General features: G+C 37.8%; 1 protein-coding gene across 1 annotated transcript in view; it reads right to left on the minus strand.

Annotated features, from left to right (window-relative positions):
• ARHGAP15 (Rho GTPase activating protein 15) overlaps nt 1-22,501 on the minus strand; it is a 331,003-nt gene that overhangs the window by 91,979 nt on the left and 216,523 nt on the right. The window contains exon 11 of the mRNA XM_072874181.1: nt 14,615-14,692. Coding sequence (XP_072730282.1) covers nt 14,615-14,692 — 78 coding nt within the window. The remainder of the gene's footprint in view (nt 1-14,614; nt 14,693-22,501) is intronic.

Genomic DNA, 22,501 nt, shown 5'->3' on the forward strand with positions numbered 1-22,501 from the left:
GCCTTTCTGCATTGCTGGGATTCTGCTATCCTGTGTGTCATTCAGCTAACAAGATCATTTAGAAAAGTTATGCAGGGTGAGCGAATGTATTTATTTAGGTTTATCAAAAAAGCAAGAGGGGAAAAAGAAATAATAATATCAGTTTGGGGAGTGTTACTGTCCTCATTTTTCACTCCTGAAGTACAAGTTTAGTATTTTCAATTCTCCACTTCTCGATTGCTTTAAAAGTTGGGGTTGTTAACAAAAGATAAAGTGACGGGTATGTCAATTTAAAGAGTGTAACCTAATGGAAGTGAAATCTGCATATTCAGTTAATTTGGGATTTATTATCCCAGTAACTAGACTTGCAACTGTTCTAAAATCGTGTTGACTGAAGACTTGAGAACAGTACGAGTGGATGGCTACCCCCACCCCCATTCTTAAAAGAAAACCTGTGCCTGCTGCTTCCAATTTAGTGCAATCATGCCTCTTACTGGCCAATACAAGATGCAGCATTAGCTGTCACATGCAAATGAGTATTCATGGAGACTTTGAAATGTGCAATAAAGAATAAAGACATGCATTCTGTGAATAATTGTTTTCTTTTATAAAACTGGATCCAAAAGGGAGTGCCATTTCACCCAGAGTCTATAGCCTTTCTATGGTTACAATCTGCTGTTGAAGCCAGATATTAGAAATGAAGTGTGGATAAATGGATAGAAATGAAGTGAGGATAAATGGAGGACTCCAGTTTCCCATGCTGTCAATCTTTCACAGTACTACATTTGCTTAACAAGAAATAATCCAACACATGTTTGTGTTTCTTGCTATCTTGCTTTCTTTTCCAGCTGGGACTTTTAAATGCATAGGGATGTATGATAAAGTTGTCCACCTTATATTAGCTTCTTTTATACAAAGCTCAACCTAAATTCTTAGTTTTCAACAGCACAGATACACAAAATTACATAGCAGTATGAGCTTCACTGCAAACCTAAAGTCTTTCAAAGCTCTCTGGTATCACTTACCAGGATGAGAGAGAAAGAATAGCTCAGATTTTTAGGGCCTATTTAGATGTGGGGTGGGAAAAAAAACTCAGCAAGCTGTATGCAGATACACGCACACATTTGTGGAGCTGTGAATAGCCAAGCTGAGTTCAGGCACACACACACACCTATTCACCGAGACTGCAGCCAGAAAGTCTGTTAGAGAACAAACAGCCATCGACTTGTATTTATATTAAATCATGGCATTACGTGGCCCTGTCTTCTGCTGGCAGAACCAGCAGAATGCTTAGTCCAGTAGTGGGAAGAAAGTAAACGGATGCCTGAATTGCAGCACCTTTGCAGTGAACTGGTGTAGCTGAACTGCAGGAAGCACTTCAGTAAATCCAGACTTGGCCGAGATGGGACCAGAGGTGAATAAAACTGGTTTGCCAGTGGGAAGAATGAATGCTAAGCATAAATGCTGCCTGTACCCTGAGGAGGTCTGACCAGTGCAGGCATGCATGGAGGCTCAGCAGAGGGGAAATACCCCCTTGTAGGTAACTCAGTGCCTTGGATTATGTTTAATCTGAAAACTGAAGGACTCCAGCTCAGTCAGAGCTTCTCAGCAGGCAGGACGTGGCCCTGCAGGAATCCCAGAAAAGCAATCAGAGGGCTGAGAGGCATTACATTTTTCCCTTAACCTAATAAATAATTCTTTGTTGCCCTGTCTACTACATACCTTTGCTCTTCAAGGGCAACGTCTGGAATCACAGGCACACACATGCAAACACACTGAAGAAATTAATCATCAACATTCTCATTACAACTGATACAATTACTGTAAACAGAGGCATAAAACTGCGAGGGGCAATCTGAAGAGTTTTCACTCCTGTAGGGAAGGATGCCCACCTACAAGGCCTGAGCACATTGACCAAAACCATTCCTTGGCTGTCTTCTTGTTCCTGTGATCCGCAGTGGCAGGAAGACAGCCGGTTCTTTGTAGCTTTTGGTCTGTATTGTGCCTCCTAAGGGAGCTGAAAAGAGGATGACCCTGGGGCTAGGGCAAAGGATTTGAAACAAGGAGATTTGGTTTGTATTCCTGAATCATCACAAACTTCCTTAGACATGTTATTCAGCTCCTCATTTTCCTAGTCACCAAATATAGCTAGTAATATTTTGGTATCTCAGAGATGTTAGCACAAGCCCTTCAACATACGTATCTGCTCATATATTATCTCGATGTAGTCATTTTCAAAAGCGACTAGAAAATACGCAGTGCAAACACATAGCTCCATGAGGCTTAGTCATGCAAAACACGATGCAGGGTGATGCATCCCCACAACCACAGGAAGGAAAAACAGGACCTCATTCACATGTAAAACGTACTTGCGGCTCCTCAAGGACTAGGTCCCTTTACTCTGTAGCCCCAGCACAGAGGAATTTAAAGCAGCTTATTCATGGATCTTTGCACCACCGTCCATTGCACAGGTGGCCCTGCACTTGGAGATGCATCACAGGGGAGACCCACATTTGAAGACCTAATTTGGCTTTGCATTATTCTGAGCCGAAAATCCACATTTCGGAGGATGACTGCAGCCTTATCGGCAGTCTCTGTACACAGTAGGGACTTGGCAAATGGAGTTTGGTGAAATGGCATGGCGCACTACATAGGAGACCGACTATAAATCAACAGATTTTGGCTCTGCTCCTGGCTCTGTCACTGATTTACCATGGAAACTTGGGCAAATCTTTTACTCTCCCTATCCTTCATTTTCCGTACCCATAATGTAAAGATAATGATGCTGCTTTGCAAGCTCTTTTGAGATCTCGAGATGTTAAGTGCTAAGTGCATTTTATTAACATTAATAGCACCCAACCGAGAGGATGCTGTATAGCACAAGCCTGGCTGTCCCCAGAAAACAGATTGGTGTGGGGAAAGTGTGCATTTGTTAAGCAGCTTAGACATTGCTCATTCCCATAATACTTCCACAACACACAGGAACAAGATCTGACCTCCTAAAACAAAAGAAAAAAAACGCCATAAGGAGAAAATTTCTGATGTGACCTGTCATCTTATTTCTAGCCCAGGAAAACTTGGGGATTTGCTAGAGATTATCAGTGTTTCTGTGTGGGGTTATTACACTCAGCCACAACCACAGTGCTCACAACTTGTGGTGGAGACCACTTCCATTAATAGGCATTAATCACCATTTTATACACTCCCGTTCAGCTATCACTGAAAAGAGTGTCAGTAGATGTACTTAGTTATATCCTATCACAATTTATATGTGAATCAATTTTAAAATAAGTTAATTGTACTAAATTATATTCTAGCTCTTGTATTTACAAGACCATAGTATATTACAATGTATATTTTTTTAAAATGCCATCTATCATGCTTTGTTATTTTACGCTTCAATTTTCAATGTTTCTGCTCAAATATGTATCACAACATACACAGTAGAAAGAGTTATGAAAAATTTATTATTAATGCATGTTTTTCCCTCTGCTGGAGATAGAACTTTGTTGTGCATGTTATAAAATGTTAAATATTAGAATTATTTAAAGTTAATAGGATGCCAAAGAAAATGACTAATAATACATTATACAATTAGATGCCTTTCATATTAGTGAATCCATTAACAAAATAAAATACATTCAAACAGAAGAGTTCTGATTTTCAATTTTTAGCAAGGATTGCCCATGTGTAAAGCTAAATTATTTATTCATTTTTTTAAAACTGCTGGATACATCAGTTTGCAATTATTTGCATTATGTTTGAATGCTTTATCATGTGGCTCTGATTCAAAAATACGTAACTCTAAGTTGCTTTAGCATCTTCATTTGCACAAAGCATTAAACGTGGAAAAAACAAAAGTAAGTTTCTTTCCCCAGATTCAGCAGGACATACCACAAGCCCTCGGTATCGCTCTTTCAGCTGGTTTGGGTGTCTTTTTGTTATCACTCTTTAGCCCAGGTGTCCTCATGCAGAGTTTCACATCTCTAGTTTGCCCTCCCAATTGTACCTTTTTTTCTAGATAGAATCAATTCCCTCCTGTCCCACCCATACAGATCTCAAGTCAGGCATCACACAGCTTTGCCTAAAGTTGTTCAGATGCTATGGCGTACTGTTTTTCTGAGCACTGGCTACTAATTATTTTGAAACTAGTTACCCTGTCTCCTCAGCTGATGTCCACATTATCCTTGAACAAAACACTGAGCAAGCAGCTAACTTTTCTTACAGTAAGAAATAGCTTTTAGCACCAGAGTGATATAATCTTCTAGCCATTTTCCTCCTGTATTTTCCTTTTCTTTTTGCATTGGTGCTCTGTCTCTAAAAAGGCATCCAACACCAGCTAAAGAAAGTTCCACGAAGAGCAAGTAATCTCCTCCTCCTCACATCCATCTTTTCTTCACTGCTGCTATCTACTTAATTAAGTCGTTCTCAATCTTCTGTATCATAAGCACATAATGTTGGTTGATGGAAATGTGTTTTGAAATCCCTGTTTGTTTGTTTTTTAATTATCTGATTACACTGGGGGAAGAAAAAAAATTCTCTCTTTGGTATACTACAATAAGTAAAAATCCAGCAACAGCACTCTATCTTTTCCTCTTTCAAGAGATTTTTTTCACCTTCTAACAGTCTACACAGTCCAGTCTTTACAGTTCATGGGATTTATAAGTGTGATGAACCCAACCGCGGCCAAAGTTTGGTAACATCATTTGAAAACTGGTTTCAGGGTAAAGATGCCTCTTATTATGATCTTTACCCAGCTTGTGAGAGGTGAGGAATGCCATGCTTAGAGTCTGCTGGGGTTTATAGCAGGAATTTGGCATAGCCTAACTCCAGGCTGCTGTCACCCCAAAATATCTCCTGCCCATATATGTCCCAATGTCAGCCCAGGGTACAACTCATGGATGAGCCAAATCTCCCACGTTATGTCAGCTGGTAACAGGGGAAAAAAAAAAAAAAGAGTGTGCAACAGGGACACAGAAAAGGATTCTAAACTAGCAGATTTGGCTGCATCTTGGACACTGCTTGTGAAGTAGAAGGGCAAAAACATTACAAAATATTTGTTCCATTATATTCAATTCTTCATATCCTGATTATTTCAAAATTTTACCGTAGTTATGTTGTATAAATAATAATAGTAATTATATGAAGAAGAGACAATGCATTGAAATTAGAACCATGGATTCATAGGTTGATTTCAAAAGGCATCATTCTCACAACTCACCCTGAGGTGTTTGTCCACGCGGAGGGTTTTGATTAGGCTCAGATTATTACAGTAGAGTTGGGAAACAGGACCTTTGATCTCAAGAGATCTGAACAATCCCTGTTACTTTTACTGACAACAGGCATGCTACAGACTGAATAGTGTTAACATTCAGATGAGAGCTGAAAACTCAAGTGAGAGCTATGCTACGTTCTCACTTTTAAGACTCTGGTACCATGCATAACTTTCAAATTAAAATACAGTGTGACTACCTCTCTAAGTGTTTAAATATGTTTAATAATCCCTACAATAATAAGTCTAAAGTGCAAATTAAGACTTGCAAGTGAAGGAGAAAGGAACGTCTCTTTCTTTATATTTATGTATGTAGTATGTATTTGTTCAGGACAGTGGGGTACAACACTTTCCTATATCAGGATTCCTTAAAGCTCTTTTTTTTTAATAAATCTTGTTTTTCCCATAAATATATATGCAATGTTTTTTATCCGCATATATATATATATGATGGGATTTTTTTTAAAAAGGGAAAAAACCAATGGTGTAGTCAAGAAAAATTATTCGTTTGCCTATATATAGGCATCTAATGCTTCTTAAATACTCTAAGACATCTCACTTGGCTTCTAACACCCAGTTTCCAAGGGCACAACTCTCCTGTATATCCTCTGCTAGACCTGACAGCCTTGTGAGTGTCACTGTGATAGTCAGCATCCTCTCAAGTGGCACTAAAAACCAATGATTAGGTAACTGAATCAAGGCCAAAATGTCCAAAGACTATTAAGGGGAGATGTTTTCCAAGACCATGATAATTTTGCTCATGCAAAAAATCCACTGAATTACACAATAATACCGTGAGAGAGAGAGAGAGAGAGAGAGAGAAGACAGGAATATTCAATTTCAAATCCATAAAACATGACAGGATGAGTGACTTGAAAATTTCTTAAGAAAACTAATTTATTTTCAGCAGGAATATATTTCTAAGAAAGGCTGTATCCACAAATGAGACAGTCAATAAAAGAACATAGGTTTCCTCATAAAAGCAAAAGTTTCCAATGATCATAGAAGATGTAGTTTAGATTTTTTCCTTCTTTTTTTCCTCCTAGATTTTTTCTTTTGAAAGATTTCCAGTTTGGCCCCCAGTGATATCCCAGTTTGGTCCCGAGTACTCTTACCTCCCACTAAAATAACCAATGGAGCTCAACAACTAAATGCATTACCAAAGTCTCCCCCAACCAAAATCACTCACTTCTCACAACAGTTTTATCTGCCACAGTATTTATGGTTTTCCCAGTTCTCAGTGTACAGGAGACCACAAATACCATGATAAAGCCTAATTCCGCAGTGTGGTAACTTCTCATCCCATACCACCCTGCATAATATTATGTAACGTACATCCACATATAACATCACCCTTTTTGTTGCAGACCCTATTGCATGGTCGTATGGGTCAGCTAGTATTACATACAAACCACAGAATTACAGATATTGACCACAGGGGAGAAAAAACACCCCAAATATTAGGCCACACCATGGTCTTGTAAGACATTGAGCATGACCAACTTTAAGTAGGAACTATGCAGCTTAGTTCTCCAGGGTACCCATCTCCTTGCAGCACAAGACCATCCCATGAAAATACCTTTGGCACTTGGTTCAGTTTATCTATAAATATGCCTGGCAACCCCCAATTTCTGGAGATTATTCCATCATCCTAAAAATCGTAGTTAGAGAGTTTTCCTGTTAATACTTTTAACAAATGACTCGATAAATTATTTCTTTTCCTTGTTATTTTGGAGCTCTGTGGAATGGTATTTCCTGTAGCATTACTATCAGAACAACAAACCCAAACAAAGAGTCACCCATGACAACGAAGAACATCCCAAAAAAAAGGCAATCCCTTGCTACGGCGTGCAAAACTACAGTCCTTCTCAGCGCCTAAATAACACTCCCTGAGGGGTTATCAAGAAGCTCTTCAACTTCTTGAAGTGTTACTAAGCAAAAAGCTATTGTAACGCAAATAGTGCTGTGGTTAGAAAAGAAATAAAAGGCGTGTCTTAAATGCTTGATCATACAATACGTGCCATAAAATCCATGGTATGTTTGTGGCTGACCACACTAACCTAGTTTACTGCTTCTTCTGCCCCATTCTACCAACTTATTCATCACACCGTTGAAAAGAAAAACATGACAATACCATTGGTAAGAGAAATTGTACAGTGTCTAGAGCTACAGATTGGGCAACTAAGACTTGTCATTCTGATTACCTTTCTCTATTTTTTTTTCCTTCACACTGAAAACAAAATAAGTTATATTGGAAAATCATTAATATTCTAGCTCTATCATCCCTTTTTTGTATACAATGCACATTATTTACGAAATAATTCAAAGCATTGGTTGCAAAAAATTAGTATTTCCATCAAGTTTCATCACCTGACTTACATTTACAAATCACTGTTTGGGTACTATACTTCCCTCTCTTCCCCTCTGGAAAGAGAAGGGTAAGATGTGGAAACCACAGCTTTTTTTTTTTTTTTTTAAATTCAAAAAAGTTCTGTATCTTAAAATAGACATTCAGACACAGAGAGAAAAGGGAAGAACCCACACCAGTAACATGCACATATTAATTGATTCACCAACTACTGTGGGCTCAATTAAAGTATTCTGTTGTCAGAGTTTTAAAGCTTGGAGAAAAATTTTTAAAAAATTAAATTCTTGGCTACAGCTTGGCATATGCAGGTCTTAACCCAGAAACAAGCTGTTTTATAATTATTTCTGAAAATTGCTTCAGTCCATTTTATTTTCTGTGCTTGCCTGGGAAGTGTGAAAAAGAAAGAAAAAACTATTTTTGACTCAAGGCTTTCAAGACATTTTGGTTCTCAGCTAGCAAGTAACCCAGTTTGAGCTTGATATTTCCACCGTGAACTTTGGACCACTCTTACTGGTTTCTCAATGAGACTGGTTACATGAATAACTGCTGGCAGAAGAGAGGAAGGCTTTGCTGTCTGGGCCGTACTTGATCACATGGAGAACGTCACCAAGGCTGGAGGGTGGCTCTAGGGTTAGACCCCACCCAAGACACATTCACCTGTTTCTAAGCATGCTCACGAATGCCTGAAAAATACAATCAATAACCTCCTAAAATGTCTAAGAATGTTTGAGATGGCAGGATACAATGAGAAACCTTGCTAATGCCTATGCACAAGAAATTAAGGACCCACAAACAAAAAGGAGAGTGACTGCAAGAGAGAACCAATCCCTCTTTTTTTCTCCCCTCTTTTTCCAGTGACCCTTGCTGCAATTTTAAAATAAAGCCCGCGACGATCCTGTTGGACCTTCACGTTTATAGCTGCTTTCTGGAAGTCGGCAGCTGACAGAGGACCTGCTCTCCTCTGCCCACAGAGCCTTTGTTAACGGCAGCACCGGAGCTGCTGGCTGCCTTTGAAATGGATATACTGGGTCAATGGAAACACTCGGGTATTTTTGAATGGGGAATTTTGTTGGTCTGGGTTTTTTTTTTTTTTCCTTTTTCTTACTTTAAAGAAATAAAGCTGTGAAAAGGAGCTGCTTTTTATTTTCTTCCCCCCCGCCCCCCCAGTTCTCTCCTCCCTCTTTTTCTCTCCCCCCCTCTTTTTTTCCTTCTAAATGCTTGCTTCAAAACCACCCAGCCCATTTGTGCTGACCTGGCGGCTCCGTTTCAAAGGCAGCTTCAGTCTTGTGTCAGCTCCACAGGCTCTGCCCACCAAGGCATAGCCAACCGGGAAACCACTCTGGTTCCTGATAGCCGAGGCTCAGACATATGGTCCCAGCAAGCTCATATAATCCGTAATATTAAAAAAAATTTTAAAAAAATCCCAAGATTTGTTCCTCTTTTCTCATATAGTTCTTTGATAAAGAACATGTCAGTATGGGTGAAGAATCCTGCTGGTTAAAGGTATCATCCTTAGCTGCTCATATGGTCTGGGCTCTTTCTTGTCAATTAGATTAATCCAAGCCATTTTAGAACAATAAATATAAGTACAGATGGAATATAAACATATTGAAGATTACTGTTTTTGACGGCTGTTGTTTATTAAATCAAAAATAATGTTGCAATGAAGATTTTGTTGATATTTCAAATGGAAAGGAAAAGTAAATAGGAATTAGATATTCCTTAGGGAATAAAAAAAAAAGCCAAAAACAAAACCCAAAACCTAACAAACTACCACACCACAACCTCCAAAACAGCTCATGGGTAATAAAAAGGCAATGATTTTACTTACGATGCCACCTATGAGCTACCTTTAGAGAGGGGATATGGCACCTATAAACTCAAAACACTAGGTATGTTGAAATCCATAAAATTTCCAATTACTGCTTCAGAATTTATTGTGCACATATGGAAAATAATACTTGTAAAAGAGAAAGGGGTTTGTGCCTGGTGCTGTCAATACTGTGAAGGATGGGGTGATTATAAAGCAAATTAACAATACTTTTAAATGTGCATTCACTTATCTTTCCAATTAAATCCTTGTTAAACAACTGCACAGACAGTAATGGTGCTTCTGCAAAGCACTGATCAAGACAGTTTTATTGTAATTTTTACTCTGTAACAATTAATCAAGTAGGCATTTTCTTTATTATTAAATTATTTAGTTAATAAATATTCACAATCAGTTCACGTATTTGTGGTTTAAATTTTACTTTTAATTTTTCTTAAACTGAATTATATTCCAGCATATTCTTATAGAAGAAACAACAGGAATATTTTAATTCTTTTTGCTAAAATGGTTTTTGTTAACTCGAGGTAATGTCAGGGTAAGATTAAATTCACGTTTTTCCCCAATGTAGTTACCAATTCAGATATCTTTGGCTGTCCTTTCCCACATTCTATAAGAAACATACCTCTCTGCAATAACATAATATTTAGCCTCTCTAAAAATTCATATTTTCCCCCCCTTTGGTACATAATTATAATAACCAAGCCGTAAAAACACAGTAATTGACCTTTGGATGGTACGTGGTGTTTCGCAGTTAACGCACAAGGTATTCCAAATGAAATAACGGGATGCAAAGGTCATCTGTACAGCAAATACCAAGCATTTTGCAAACAAAGCATTGGATATAAAGACAATTAGGAACTCTCTTGTATTATGTATGAACCAACACTTACTGAATGAACCAATAAGTATTGAAATTTGTATTTCTATGGTTAGTTTCCCTGAACATATATGCATTAGGATAGAATCCTAGTGTTTCAGCAATGTGTTATGAACCCTTTATAGCTCAATTTTTTTCAGTTAATTTAGTACTCATGAAAATTGCTTGTTTGACAGTCGTAGAAATTGAATGCCTTTCCAGCTACCCAGCAGATTAGCACAGGAGGCATAAAGAAGTAAGCTTCTACCTCCTCACCCAGGTATCTGATCTCCAAGCACAGAGGGCAACCGCGGATTGCTGGGACAGGCACGTGCGAGCAGGACAGGGAACCCCTAGGGTTTAGCACAAAGAAGGTCTTACCCCATTATATCACTCTGTGCATCAACACAGTGGGCTTGACCAGAGCAGGGAGCGCACCACAAACTCACACTCTTACATACTTTACATACTAAAATCCTTATGGATGAAGAGTCCTCCCTTCTTCCCCCCCCTTCTCAGGCACTTTTTGCCTCACTGTTGGTACTTTTGATGAGGTCAGAAGCTTGCTTTTGCAAAGCGTCTCCCAGCTGTCCCCACTTTCATATAGTGGTGCCTTAATGTCCCCACCTGGGGCTCCCCCAGCCCTGCCCATGGGCTCAGGGCCCATGTCAGCCCCACCCTGCAGCTTTGGGCCAAAACAATTCATCTTTTTAGTAGCATCCTCATAGCCCAGAACTGCCAGCACACTTTACATGGCTTAAGAGACCCCTTTATAGAATCTTATCCTTTTTCCTGCAGGTGTGAATTAAAAGAATATCCTTATCAATATCTGTAAAGGCTTTAACTTACTGGACCTTGCTTAAAATCTGCAAAAGTCCTCCAGATGTTTCATAAAATCCCTAAACAACTGCCAAGTATCAAAAATTATTATTATTTTTTTAAATTGCAATGATTAATCTTAACCAATAATACAAAAAGCATAGGAGGAATGGACATCTCTGTCTAATGTCTCTGGCTATTATAGAAACCTTTGCCACAGGTTAACAGCCAGAAATATTGAATGACTGGTAGCTTAGTTGCTAAAACCAAAATTCTTTTAGTGCTTGTAGACTAAGAAAAATACGAATGTCCTGATGTCAGTATTGGTCCAAACAGCTTCTACTGCCTTGATTCAGTGATTTGAAAAATGATGACTTAGAGTTTTGAAAGTGCTGAGAGATGTTATAGCCTGGTCCTCTTATGATCAACTGATCTTTTCAGCTCTTAATGGGAAAATAAATCATAGATAAAAGATAATCCTGTTGCGCAGAAGCAAAAAAGGTGTGATATCAATAGACTTTTGTAGAAAAAGAAAACTGTGAAAGGGCTAAAGTAAATAAGGTAGTTTGTTCTGCTGATGCTCGTGTTGGCAAGGTCAAAGCCCTCTTCAGGAGCTGCCTACCTCAAGAAATGAGAAGGAAACACAAAGTATATTCAGAGAATTTTAAAAGATACAAGGCATGTTTTTGTATTGTAAATGGATCCTCACTCCAAAGAATCTAGAATGTCAAAGGTTTTTTTAGATTTTTACTGTTCTTATTTCTTCTTTAATGATGAAGCTGTCAACTGCTAGTTTGTTTTCCTTTCATATTCACCAGTTCTCTCTTATTTAGTTTTTGAAGCTGCAGATGACCTTAACAGTATAGGAAAAGGAGCCAAATAAAGCTTTGCTATATTCTAATTAATGATTATTCTAATAAAAAATACTTTGATATGGCAGCCAGCCTAGAATCTCTTCTATGATCTTTAATTTTCAACGTGATACATATTATTTATATCCTATAAATGTAGGTGTAACACAATGGCAAAGCAAGCAGGAAGAAAGAGCCCATTAAGTATTTGGCCTGTATAAGAACTGATTGCACAGTCAATCTCTGCAATGTAAACAGGCTTTTTCAGAACATTTGTTTGCATTTATAATTGAATTAAAGTTTAACTATAATAAAAAAAAAATCTCTATGGGAAAATCATATATATAAATACTGCTTTCCCACTGTTAACTACAGAAAAATGAAGGTACAGGGATTGAACCTAGGAGGTCACAACAATTACCGAGTGAAAAAGTGATGCGTGGCGAGTGCGTTATTATACGTCATCCCAATGCAGAGCTTCAGAGGACTGGTAAATAAGCAGGTGGGGAGCACACACTGGTTTACCAAGTAACTTTTGTGACTTCATGAAACAGTCTGAAACTGCTGCTGTCTTCAGCATCTAATTGCCAGGTGACAACAGGTTCTTGGGGACGTTGGTTGGAGACTGCTGTTGTCCTCCCAAGCACACATTAAATAGATCCCGTTCACCCCATCTCCCCCTGGTGTTTTTTGCAGGTACGCTGTGCCTCAATGAGCTGTTTTCTGCCTGCAGCTTCCGTTGGTCACTCAATAGGCAGATTTCTTGCACGTGTCCTAAGTAGCCAGCATCAGAGTGGCTTTAATGTACCATTAACTTCACCTTCATATATTAATTTTTCACAGTGGTGTAAATGAGAAGAAAAAGGTGCCTGGTACCTCTGTGCTGCAAAAAGCCAGCTCAGACTTCTGTCTAGCTTTACAGTATCAGCCCATCTGTTTTAGGTGAAAACTTGAGCAGTAATGTTAACCTCAAGTACGTTAACCTTTAGATGCCACAAGACATGATAGACAGGACCATTATTTTTATGGCACATTTTTTCCTGAGCAAAGATCCTAGGCAGCGAAGAAGGATAGAAAATCCTGTTTTTGCCTCTCTGTCTCCAAACAAAATACAGTGTACGGTCGTTTGAAAGCCAAGGCAGACTACATTATCGACACACAAATACCCAACAACTATAAATCTAAGGGAACCCAAGTAATGAGTCAAAACCATGAGGCTGACAATTTATTCAGTCTCACTGAATTTACTGGCATAAATACTGATTCCTCATAAACCAGAGTTCACCCTCCAGTTTCAGCGGAAGACAAGACTGATCTGGAGCAGCTGAGGAGGTGGCAAACATTTACTCCTCTCCTGAAACCTTCCCTAGAGACGTAAATGGAGGCTTGAAGGTGGGAACATTTTTACATCTCTCCTATCTCTCCATTTCATGAGAATTTTTGAGTCAAAAGTCTTAGTTTATGTATAGTATAAAACTAATTGAGGAAGTTGTTCTCCAACAGCTATCATCTCCAAGAAACCACGTGCAATACACGATATTTAGCAGTTCTGGTAATAGTCACCGGCTAACTTTAAGAGAGTTAATAAAAAGTAGGAGAAAGTGTTGCAGCAGCTTCACGTTTATACTTGATTGATTCAAAAGTGTATAAAGTCTTTAATGCAATTTAAAATTTGAGATTTTTCCTAATTTCTGAGAAGCCTAATTTTATTTTCTCGTTAAGTAGTATCAGGAGGTTCTCTACCATCAATGATATTTGCTAAGCTATTAATAGTGGGGATATTCAGTCTTTGCCAAGAGTAGTAAACTGTTTGGAGAGGTGAATGTATTTGTCATTTATCTTAATTAGCTACCAATATCAGCTTCCACACCTGTAACAGTATCTATTGATCAATGTTAGATTCATTTAGGCCACATCTGTGAAAAATGTTCTTTTGTATTTGTGGAAATATGTTCATTATACATGGAAACCGTAGAAATAAATTCAGTAAATACGTATAGGTTGGTTCTAATTCTGGTTCTTGGGTCCCCAAAATATTCATCTTTCCTCTTCTCATTTCCTGGGGTCAAACCTTTGCCTTTTCAAAATCAGTGGTAAATCTTCCACTGACTTTGGCAAAGCCAGTACTCTACTTTTAGTATTCCCTTCTCAGTTCTTTTCAGCACCTTTTTCACTGGTTTCCTTTGGATCCCTGGTTTTGGTTTTGTTACTTTTTAAACTTTTGGTTTTGTTTAACTTTCAATATCCAAACAATCTGCTATTTTTTCCTTTTAATCTTTTTTTTCCCTCACTTTGATTCTTTGGTTTCTACATATGCTTTGGGTTTTGCTACCTTACTTCATGTATCCATTTCCTCCTTTTTTCTTTTTTTTTCTTTCTTTTTTTTTTGGTTTGTTTGCTTGTTTGTTTATTTCTCATCTCCTGTTCAACTACTATTTTCCTCTGCTTACTCTGCTGTTTTTCCTCCCTCCTAGCTGACATTTCCCTCTGTGCACTATCTTTCTACCTTCCCTTTTCTCTCTTTTCCAAAACATGGCTCATCATTCTATGCCACTAATGTATAGCAGATTCTGAAATACTGTCATCTGAGACAGTTAAGTACTAAACAAAACATTACCAGGGTGGAGGAATCACTTACCCTGATTGACAACAAATCGTAACTTCTGTATTGTTGCCAGATTGCCGCTAACTCTGTATATTCCATCAACATCGAGACCTAAAAGAGAAACACATATTTCATTTTAGATCATATAAGTATTTTTCTTTGTACATCTGTCAGGAAGCCAGAAGTGCCCTAACAAGTATGAAGAAGAGCAGGGTAGTGAACGACTGAAAAATAATCCACCTGACAACAACTGAAGTGCCTCCTGCCTGATTAAAACAACAATGAAAAATAAAAGTGGTAGATTAACTTAAGTGAATACAAAACACCTAACTATAATTATCTTGTAATTCTGTCAGCAGAATACGCTTCTGCAAGGGTATTTGAGTGTGACGGGAAAGGAAGAGTGAATTAGCTCTCGTGCTTGTAGAGAAGGGCTGTTTGGGATACACGTGATGCTATGCAAGCTCTGCTTAAAAGTGGGGTGTTTATATTAATAGTGCTGGGGAAACTTCTCAGTCTGAGGCCTGGGGTTTTCAGGCATGAATTTCTGAGGTTGTGACCTTCCTGGAAATAAAGTGGTGAGATGCCCACTCTGAAATCATGACATGCGTGAGACTACACACAACTACCGTTTCTCTACTACATTCTTCATAGCAGATCAGACAAGTTTGAAGATGAAATTAAATATCCCAAATAGCATATGCCCTGGAGTACATTTCTTCATTAATATAGGCCATTCTTTTCAAGGACAACCTGACAGTCTTGTTTCTCCCTGCATATCTACTCAAGGTTTATCTTCTAGGTGAAACTAGATGTCATACTCCCTTTTGTGACATATTATCTCCTACAGCAAGCTCTGCTGATATGACTGTTTAAAATAGCACTTCCAGCCCCGGTTGCATAGCTGTAGCATTTCAAAGCACAAGGGAACTGCTTTCCTTTCCCGGGAGAATTAGCTATTGTGCAACAACGACCGAATCTGCATGCTTAAAAATGGAAAACACTAAACTGTACATTGTCATTTCACGTTTAAAACTTGCAAGTACATAAGAAGCGCAAAACAGGTTTTTTTTAAGGCTACTCATCACTTGGAACACAAGTTTTAATTAGCTTTTGGCAAGCAATTTCAGAGAAAGACTTTATCTTGGAAAACGCTAATTTGTCAAAACCAAAAATTTTCAGGAAATATTTCCTGACAATGTATCTAGGGGGATTTTTTTTTCCAGTTTGGGGTGGGGAAAAAGGAAAAAATGAAACTATAGGAAAGAGTGAAAACAAGTCCGAAAGCCCAGAAGATCGGTTGTAATAACACTTAAATAGGAAGAAGCTGAGGTTCAAGTCCTTATTTCAAACATACTTGCATCATGCCTTGGCAGATGAGTGCCATAGGCAGTGGACTCGACTGCTTGGAGGTATTCCTCACTGATCTTGACACATTTCCAAAGATTTACTTTTCCTTTTGATGTAGACTCAAACCAAATAGTCTTTTGTTTGTTTGCCTGTTTGTTTTCTCTCTCTACAAAATACAGTTCTTATTTTATGTCTATCCTGCTAGGAACATCCTGGTTTGGTTTACATTAAATAATCTATTTTTAAAATTAATAATTCCGTATTATACCCTGGTTATCTATGTCTTTTATTAGACAGTTTTCTACCCTGCACCTGTGGGTGTCCTGCAACATAATACTGAGAGTGATGACTCATTTCAGGAAGATCCCCTTTGGTTACAGAGGGATAAAGAAAAAGTTTATTTAAGAGAAATCAAAAAGGATTTGGTAATCAAGAACATTTGGAAGTTATCCATCTACTAGATATATAACATATAAGCAAATGCAGATTACTAAAATGTTTAAGTAATGCAATTCTAACCCAAATGTGAAGAGTCTCATTCTGTTTTAGTAAGGGGAGAGTGAGAGAGCAAGAGTAATTCCCAGCATAGGAATGTGGAACTCTTGTGGTAAGGGATTAAGAGTTGTATCATGTAAATTGAAGTCTAAACCAGAAAGTAAAGAGGAAAAATAAAACAAACAAACAAACAGGCCCCAAACCAGCATGTTAACTTTTGTTTGGATCTAACTCAATTCAGTTCTTAAGCTCTTTAGATATGTGGAAGTGAAAGCAATACATGTCACTTTGGGTGAAATAGCTATGTCTCACATTAATAGCATCAATTTGGAACCTGCATAAATTATCCAGATCAAGTGAAAATGACAAACTATGTTGTAAATTGGTAGATATTACATCTTGCAAAATGATCTAGAGTATACAAGTGCATTATTATTGTTATAAATTTACTTTGGTCCAGAAATGAGGTCTGATTAGCATTTAATTTGGACACGATACAATACGGCAGAGAGAAAAAAATAAAAAAAAATTCCAAGAATATCAAGCCAATTATAGTGTTCACGTGCCATCAACTTTCTGCTCCAAGAACTTTGAAAGTTAAGCCAAACCAAACCAATGTAAATTGGTGGATTTGGACATCCTTTTCATGACCACATTATCTTAGCTGGATTGTTAACAACTTATTTTGGAAATCCAATTAGGCACAAAAGAGAAAGAGAGAGAAAAATATGTCTTTATAGTTCTAATAGCCTGATTCTATGAAAAATTTTCAAAGCAAATTCACTTTTAAGGGCACCTCTATCAAGAATAATAAAAACATCACTACACTGTTGTCAGTGTTTCTTCACAGCAGGCTATAAACATTTAGGGAACAAGATGAAACAAAAGCCTTGCAGAGTTTCCTACCTGGTGCAGGTATTTAAGTATAGTGGTAAAGAATATTACAGAAAAAATATTCATTGTAATAAAGTCCCACTGTTGTTCACTATAGGGTGACTTTCTTGTGTTTTGGAGTGGGGTTTGTCAGGGAAGAATAACTGGATTTTGCCCTAGAGGAGAACAAATATTTTATTTGCTTTATATCCCAATCTCCACCTCTGTTTCTGTTTGTTTTAATGAGGAACCTGAGAACAGGATGGACCCACAATCAGAAATGATACCTAAAAGCATGATAATGACTTCAGTATTTCCACCCTAAATTTTGTAATGGTATAAGAAATGTAGGAAAAGGACTTACTCAAGAATACCTCAGTTTAGCTGCCAAACTACAGGCAAATTGTAACTATTTTCATTTGAAAAATTATACAGGTACTCCTGATGAGAACATTAAAAGGCAACTGAACTCAGGTTTGGTTGAGATTCATGAACAATAATGAACATTATTTTCACTCTGCATAACTGCACAGTAGATGTTAGAAGAACACTTATTTAAGAACATTTCTTGCACTCCTGTTTCCAGGCAAAATGGAAATAACCATGAATGCAGGTCAGTGTCACCTCCAGTAGCAGTTTGAGCTGGAACGAGGTATTGCAGAGAAACATTAAAAACACAGAAATAAATTAGAGCTTAGATGATATATTTATCCAAACATTCATTTTAAAATATTACTTTGATATTGGTTGGGGTAGTCCTGATGCTTTTTGAACTGCCTTGAATGAAACGTTCTCATTAATTCTTTTCTGTTGCATAGAACAAATCCCTCTCCCAAATCACATTGCATTCTGCCTAAGCTTAACCTATATTTGAGAATATCTTCAAACTGAATACAAAAGGAAATTCTCTATGTGCGGGGGGAAGGGGAGTGGTGGTATACAGAAATTTCTCTCTCTGTTTTTTAACAAAATTTAGAATTTGAAACATAACATTTTAAATGATACTAGGTAACTTCCTGCATAGAAACCCATGAAACTTTCACAATTAACGTATCCTGAAATAGGTGTGGTCTCCAGGCCTGGTAGGAGTTTTGTAAAAGAAACCATCGTGCTGGATTCAACAACAAAGTGAAGCACAAACTTGAAGAAAGGCATTCTTTAGTTAGTCCTTTCATTTAAAATCAGTTATGTTCAGGGCAAAAATATTGTATTTCAAAGGAACCTATTATGCCTTCCCATAAACAGAAAGATCATACGTTTTAAAACTAAAGTATCATTATGTAATCAAGCTGTTGTATTATAAACTATTTTGTGGGCTCAGATGCCCAGGGCTATCTTTACAAATATTTAAGAGGTCATTATCAGGGTATGTTCTCCCTAAAACTATAATTCTTTCCTCGTGTTTTCATATGCATCTTACCATAAATATCTGATTTATAAACAATTTTTTAAAAGTTTACTAAGGGCACAAAAGTGAGGCATGAAGTCATTTAAAGAAGCAGAAATGCGTGAATACAGCAAATGCACCAATGTCAAGATAACGTGTCTGGTGAGAAAAACACCACAAAACAATGTGCAGCAAAAATAAAGTTTCATAAAAGGATCAATATTTGTATGCTAGTAGAAGGAAAATCATGAAGAGTAGCAAAGAATAAATCTCACACATTAAAATTCTACATTAAAAGTACTGTATCTGGATAGGGTTACAAAAGGTACCCGGAGTTGCAGGTGAATGTGGGAGCAAAAAAAAAAAGTGTTTGTCTGATGCCACGGAAATCAGAGGTGAAAATGATGAGAACAACGAAACAAATTCGAGTTTCACCACAGAGAGGAAATGAACACGGAGGCATTAACAGCAAACAAGGGACATATGGATGTAAAATGTGTGGTGCAGAGGTGTGTGAGCTGAAGATACTTGAACCAGCAAACTTGCTGTGCAGCTTGATCAGCTCGGGTTGAAACGAGCACCAGCTCCTTTTGAACGCAAGGCTGTCTGCACTCAGCGTGGTTTTCGGTGTTGCTGACATCTCTGTCCTGCTTTTTGGTGTGGCCTTGGGTGGGGTTAGGCATGCCCCAAAGCTCCCGGAGCGGGGCTGGAGGCTGACACCAGGATTTGCTCTGCTCTGCTGGAACAAAACTGCTGCTTTTATTGTCAGAACTACCCACTTCTTGTACTCCTCCCATCAAAGGATCACATCCGTGAGGCTCAAGACAACATCCCAGCTAACACCTGATATGAAAACAAGTCCCATCCCCAGTCCAGAGAAGGTATTCAGCTGCCATGGAAGTGGGTGCCATACGAATGTCATGTTAGATAGTTCTACCAGACAGACAAGGATAAACAAACCTAGGAGACCAAACAGTGGATGATATTGGAAGTCAATCTGAAGGACAAAGAGATAATCACTGTTGTGAAAAAAACCCTTTTTCACTTATTGGTGCTCACGATATACATGTGTCTCTCGTTTGCAAATAAAATACAGAGAAATACTTGGAAATGACTAAGGCTGGAAACAGTGGCAGAAGTGTTATTCTGATATTGTAAAAGCAGTAAGAGGGATGCGCTTGGAGACTGGCTAGACTGACCTCAGTCCCAGACAGTCTACTTAAATAATTAATTCAGGACTCTATGAACAAATAATTCATAGCAAAATAGAATTAATCACAACCAGCATGGTTTCATGGAAATCAGGGCCTTGTCTAGCAAACTTGTTGCATTTTTTGATAGGATTGGATTTTTGACAGGTCTGGTTGATAAAAGCAACGGTGTTGAAATAGTATGTTTGGCTTTCCATGAGGCTTTTGACTTAGTACCACATGACATTTTGATTAAAGCACTTGCATTTTATGGAATTAACAGGGCATATATTACATGGATTAAAAACTGGCTCAATGACAGACCTCAAAATATGGTAGTTAATGGGAGATATCAGTTAACAAAGTCATAACTAGCAGAGCTCTCAAGACTGGAGTCCAGTGCCATCTAATACCTTTATCAGAGATGTGGACAATGAGAAAAAAAATCTCTGTTGGCGAAGAAAGCAGATGACACAAAGATCAGGGAGATATTAAATGGTGATACGGACAGGTAAAGTTACAGAAGGTCTGAACTGCTACCTTAAATGGTCACAGTCTGGTAAAATAAGTTTTTGTACGGAGAAACACAGGGTACATCCAACAGTCTGGATGTAAGTTACAAAGGACTTAAGGTTTATTTTAAATAATTAGCTGAACATGATCTCTCAGTTCGGTGCTATAGCAAAGAGGACTAATGCGATACCTTGAATTAGAGAAAGAGGAGCATCAAACAGAAGCCGGGAAGAGATTGCACTTCTTCATGTGCTACAAATAGGATGTCTGGTAGAGCACTGTACTTGATATCAAGGCAAATAAAATGAAACATAAATTATATGCTTCATTGCTTCATATTAAAGAGAGGATGGAGAGATGTCGTCTCCATCGGTGCTTTTCACATGATTTGCAGGTACTGGACTCATGACCAGCACTGCCCAGCTGCAGGACCTGTGACAGACAAGCCTGAATTCAAGGTAGCACGAACAAGATTTTCTTTAGTCTATTATTAGTAGATAACCAACACTGCATCAGCGTTTAGTAAAGGCAAAGATTGTGGGGGAAAGGAAGGAGAGGAGAAATTGTACTAGTTCTTAACAAGCTAAGAAATTACTCTATAGGAGGTGTCTAACATGAGGTTTGGTGAATCTCTTTAGGAAATTAGCTAACAAGAAATAATTCTATGTTTGACTGCAATAATATCAAGAAGATGAGGGGCATTCCTACATAAAAAGCGAATCTCATTTTTTCTTGCAGTAATAACTTCAAGATGCAATGAAAGAAGAAAAGCTTGACTAAGATCTTATTGTTTTCAAGACCCTGTAGAAACTGTTTAATGGAAGCAATTACAACACTGAATATGAGCATTACATACTGAGAATAAGTAACAAGTGAATATGATGGATGATATACTTTATTCTGTTTCATATCACTTGATAGTGGAATTTCCACTTAGATATTTATATACAAATAAATAAGGATGGCGACAGTACAAAGCAAGTGCAATTTAAACTAGCGCACAGTTCACTGCTATGCAGGGCTGCTGTTTAATGCCTAAATCAAGCTTGCTATGCCTTCGTCGTCTTCTCTATTGTGTTGCACTGTCTTTGACATTCAAGAAGTTTATGGTTTAAAAGCCCCAGGAACAACAAGACTTACTCAGAAGGCTCCCTGTAACAAGAAACAAAACTAAGCTTTGAAGCTGGTTTTTTTGAATGAAACCATCGAACATGCAGCGTGTTCACTGTAATTTTGCCGTTACCTCCAATATATACTTTTGCCATTCTGATAGTCCCACTTCTTGCAGCTAAACAAAGTGACCTCATTGCTTTCCACTGTATTTTCTTTTAAACATTGGCTGGGATGATTGAGATTCAGGAATGTGGGAAAATGGATTCCCAAGCCACGTCCATCCCCTTTAATTCTGAGCTGTAATTTTTGGCTTGGCTTGAATCACAGTCATCACATTTCAGTCTGAATCTCTCTGTAAAGTGATCTTTCTTAAACATTTCTTTCACTCATCATGGGATCAGAAACAAAGCCATTCTAGTCTTTCAGCAAAACACTTACAAACGTCTTTTTACAGCGACTCACAAGAGCTGAATTTCCTTTAAAAATGTTTGAAAAAGAGGAGGTTTTCATTGCCTGATTGTCCTCTTTGTGAATCTTGTCATCTGTATGCCATGAGCTACAGCTATTTTAATCTGTTTTTGTTTGCAATCCATTTGGTGTCCGCCCAAGAAAATGCAGGTGATTCTAATTAACTTACTGCTGAAGATGTGGAAAAATCTCAATTGTGCTACAGAGAATTATACACTTAAAGCCTTCCCTCTATTATTTATAACGGCTTATTAATGAAAATGATTACATGAATACATTTGCCACCTGATTCATCTTTGTTCACTTTTTAAATCAACAAGGTTTATGCTAAAGGGGAAAAATCCCTACCAAATACAGACCTCAAGTACATACATCAGTTTGCTGGTTTAAATGGAATGGCAGTTTAAAAGGAAATAACATTGTCTTACTTTATGCAACACAGTATAAAATCTGAAATTACCAAATGTTTGGAAATAGCCATTCTCTCTTTGTAACACATTAGTATTTAATTTTGTGAATGTTTATTTCTTT

This window comes from Ciconia boyciana, chromosome 10 (assembly GCF_034638445.1).
Source record: "Ciconia boyciana chromosome 10, ASM3463844v1, whole genome shotgun sequence".
NCBI lineage: Eukaryota > Metazoa > Chordata > Aves > Ciconiiformes > Ciconiidae > Ciconia > Ciconia boyciana.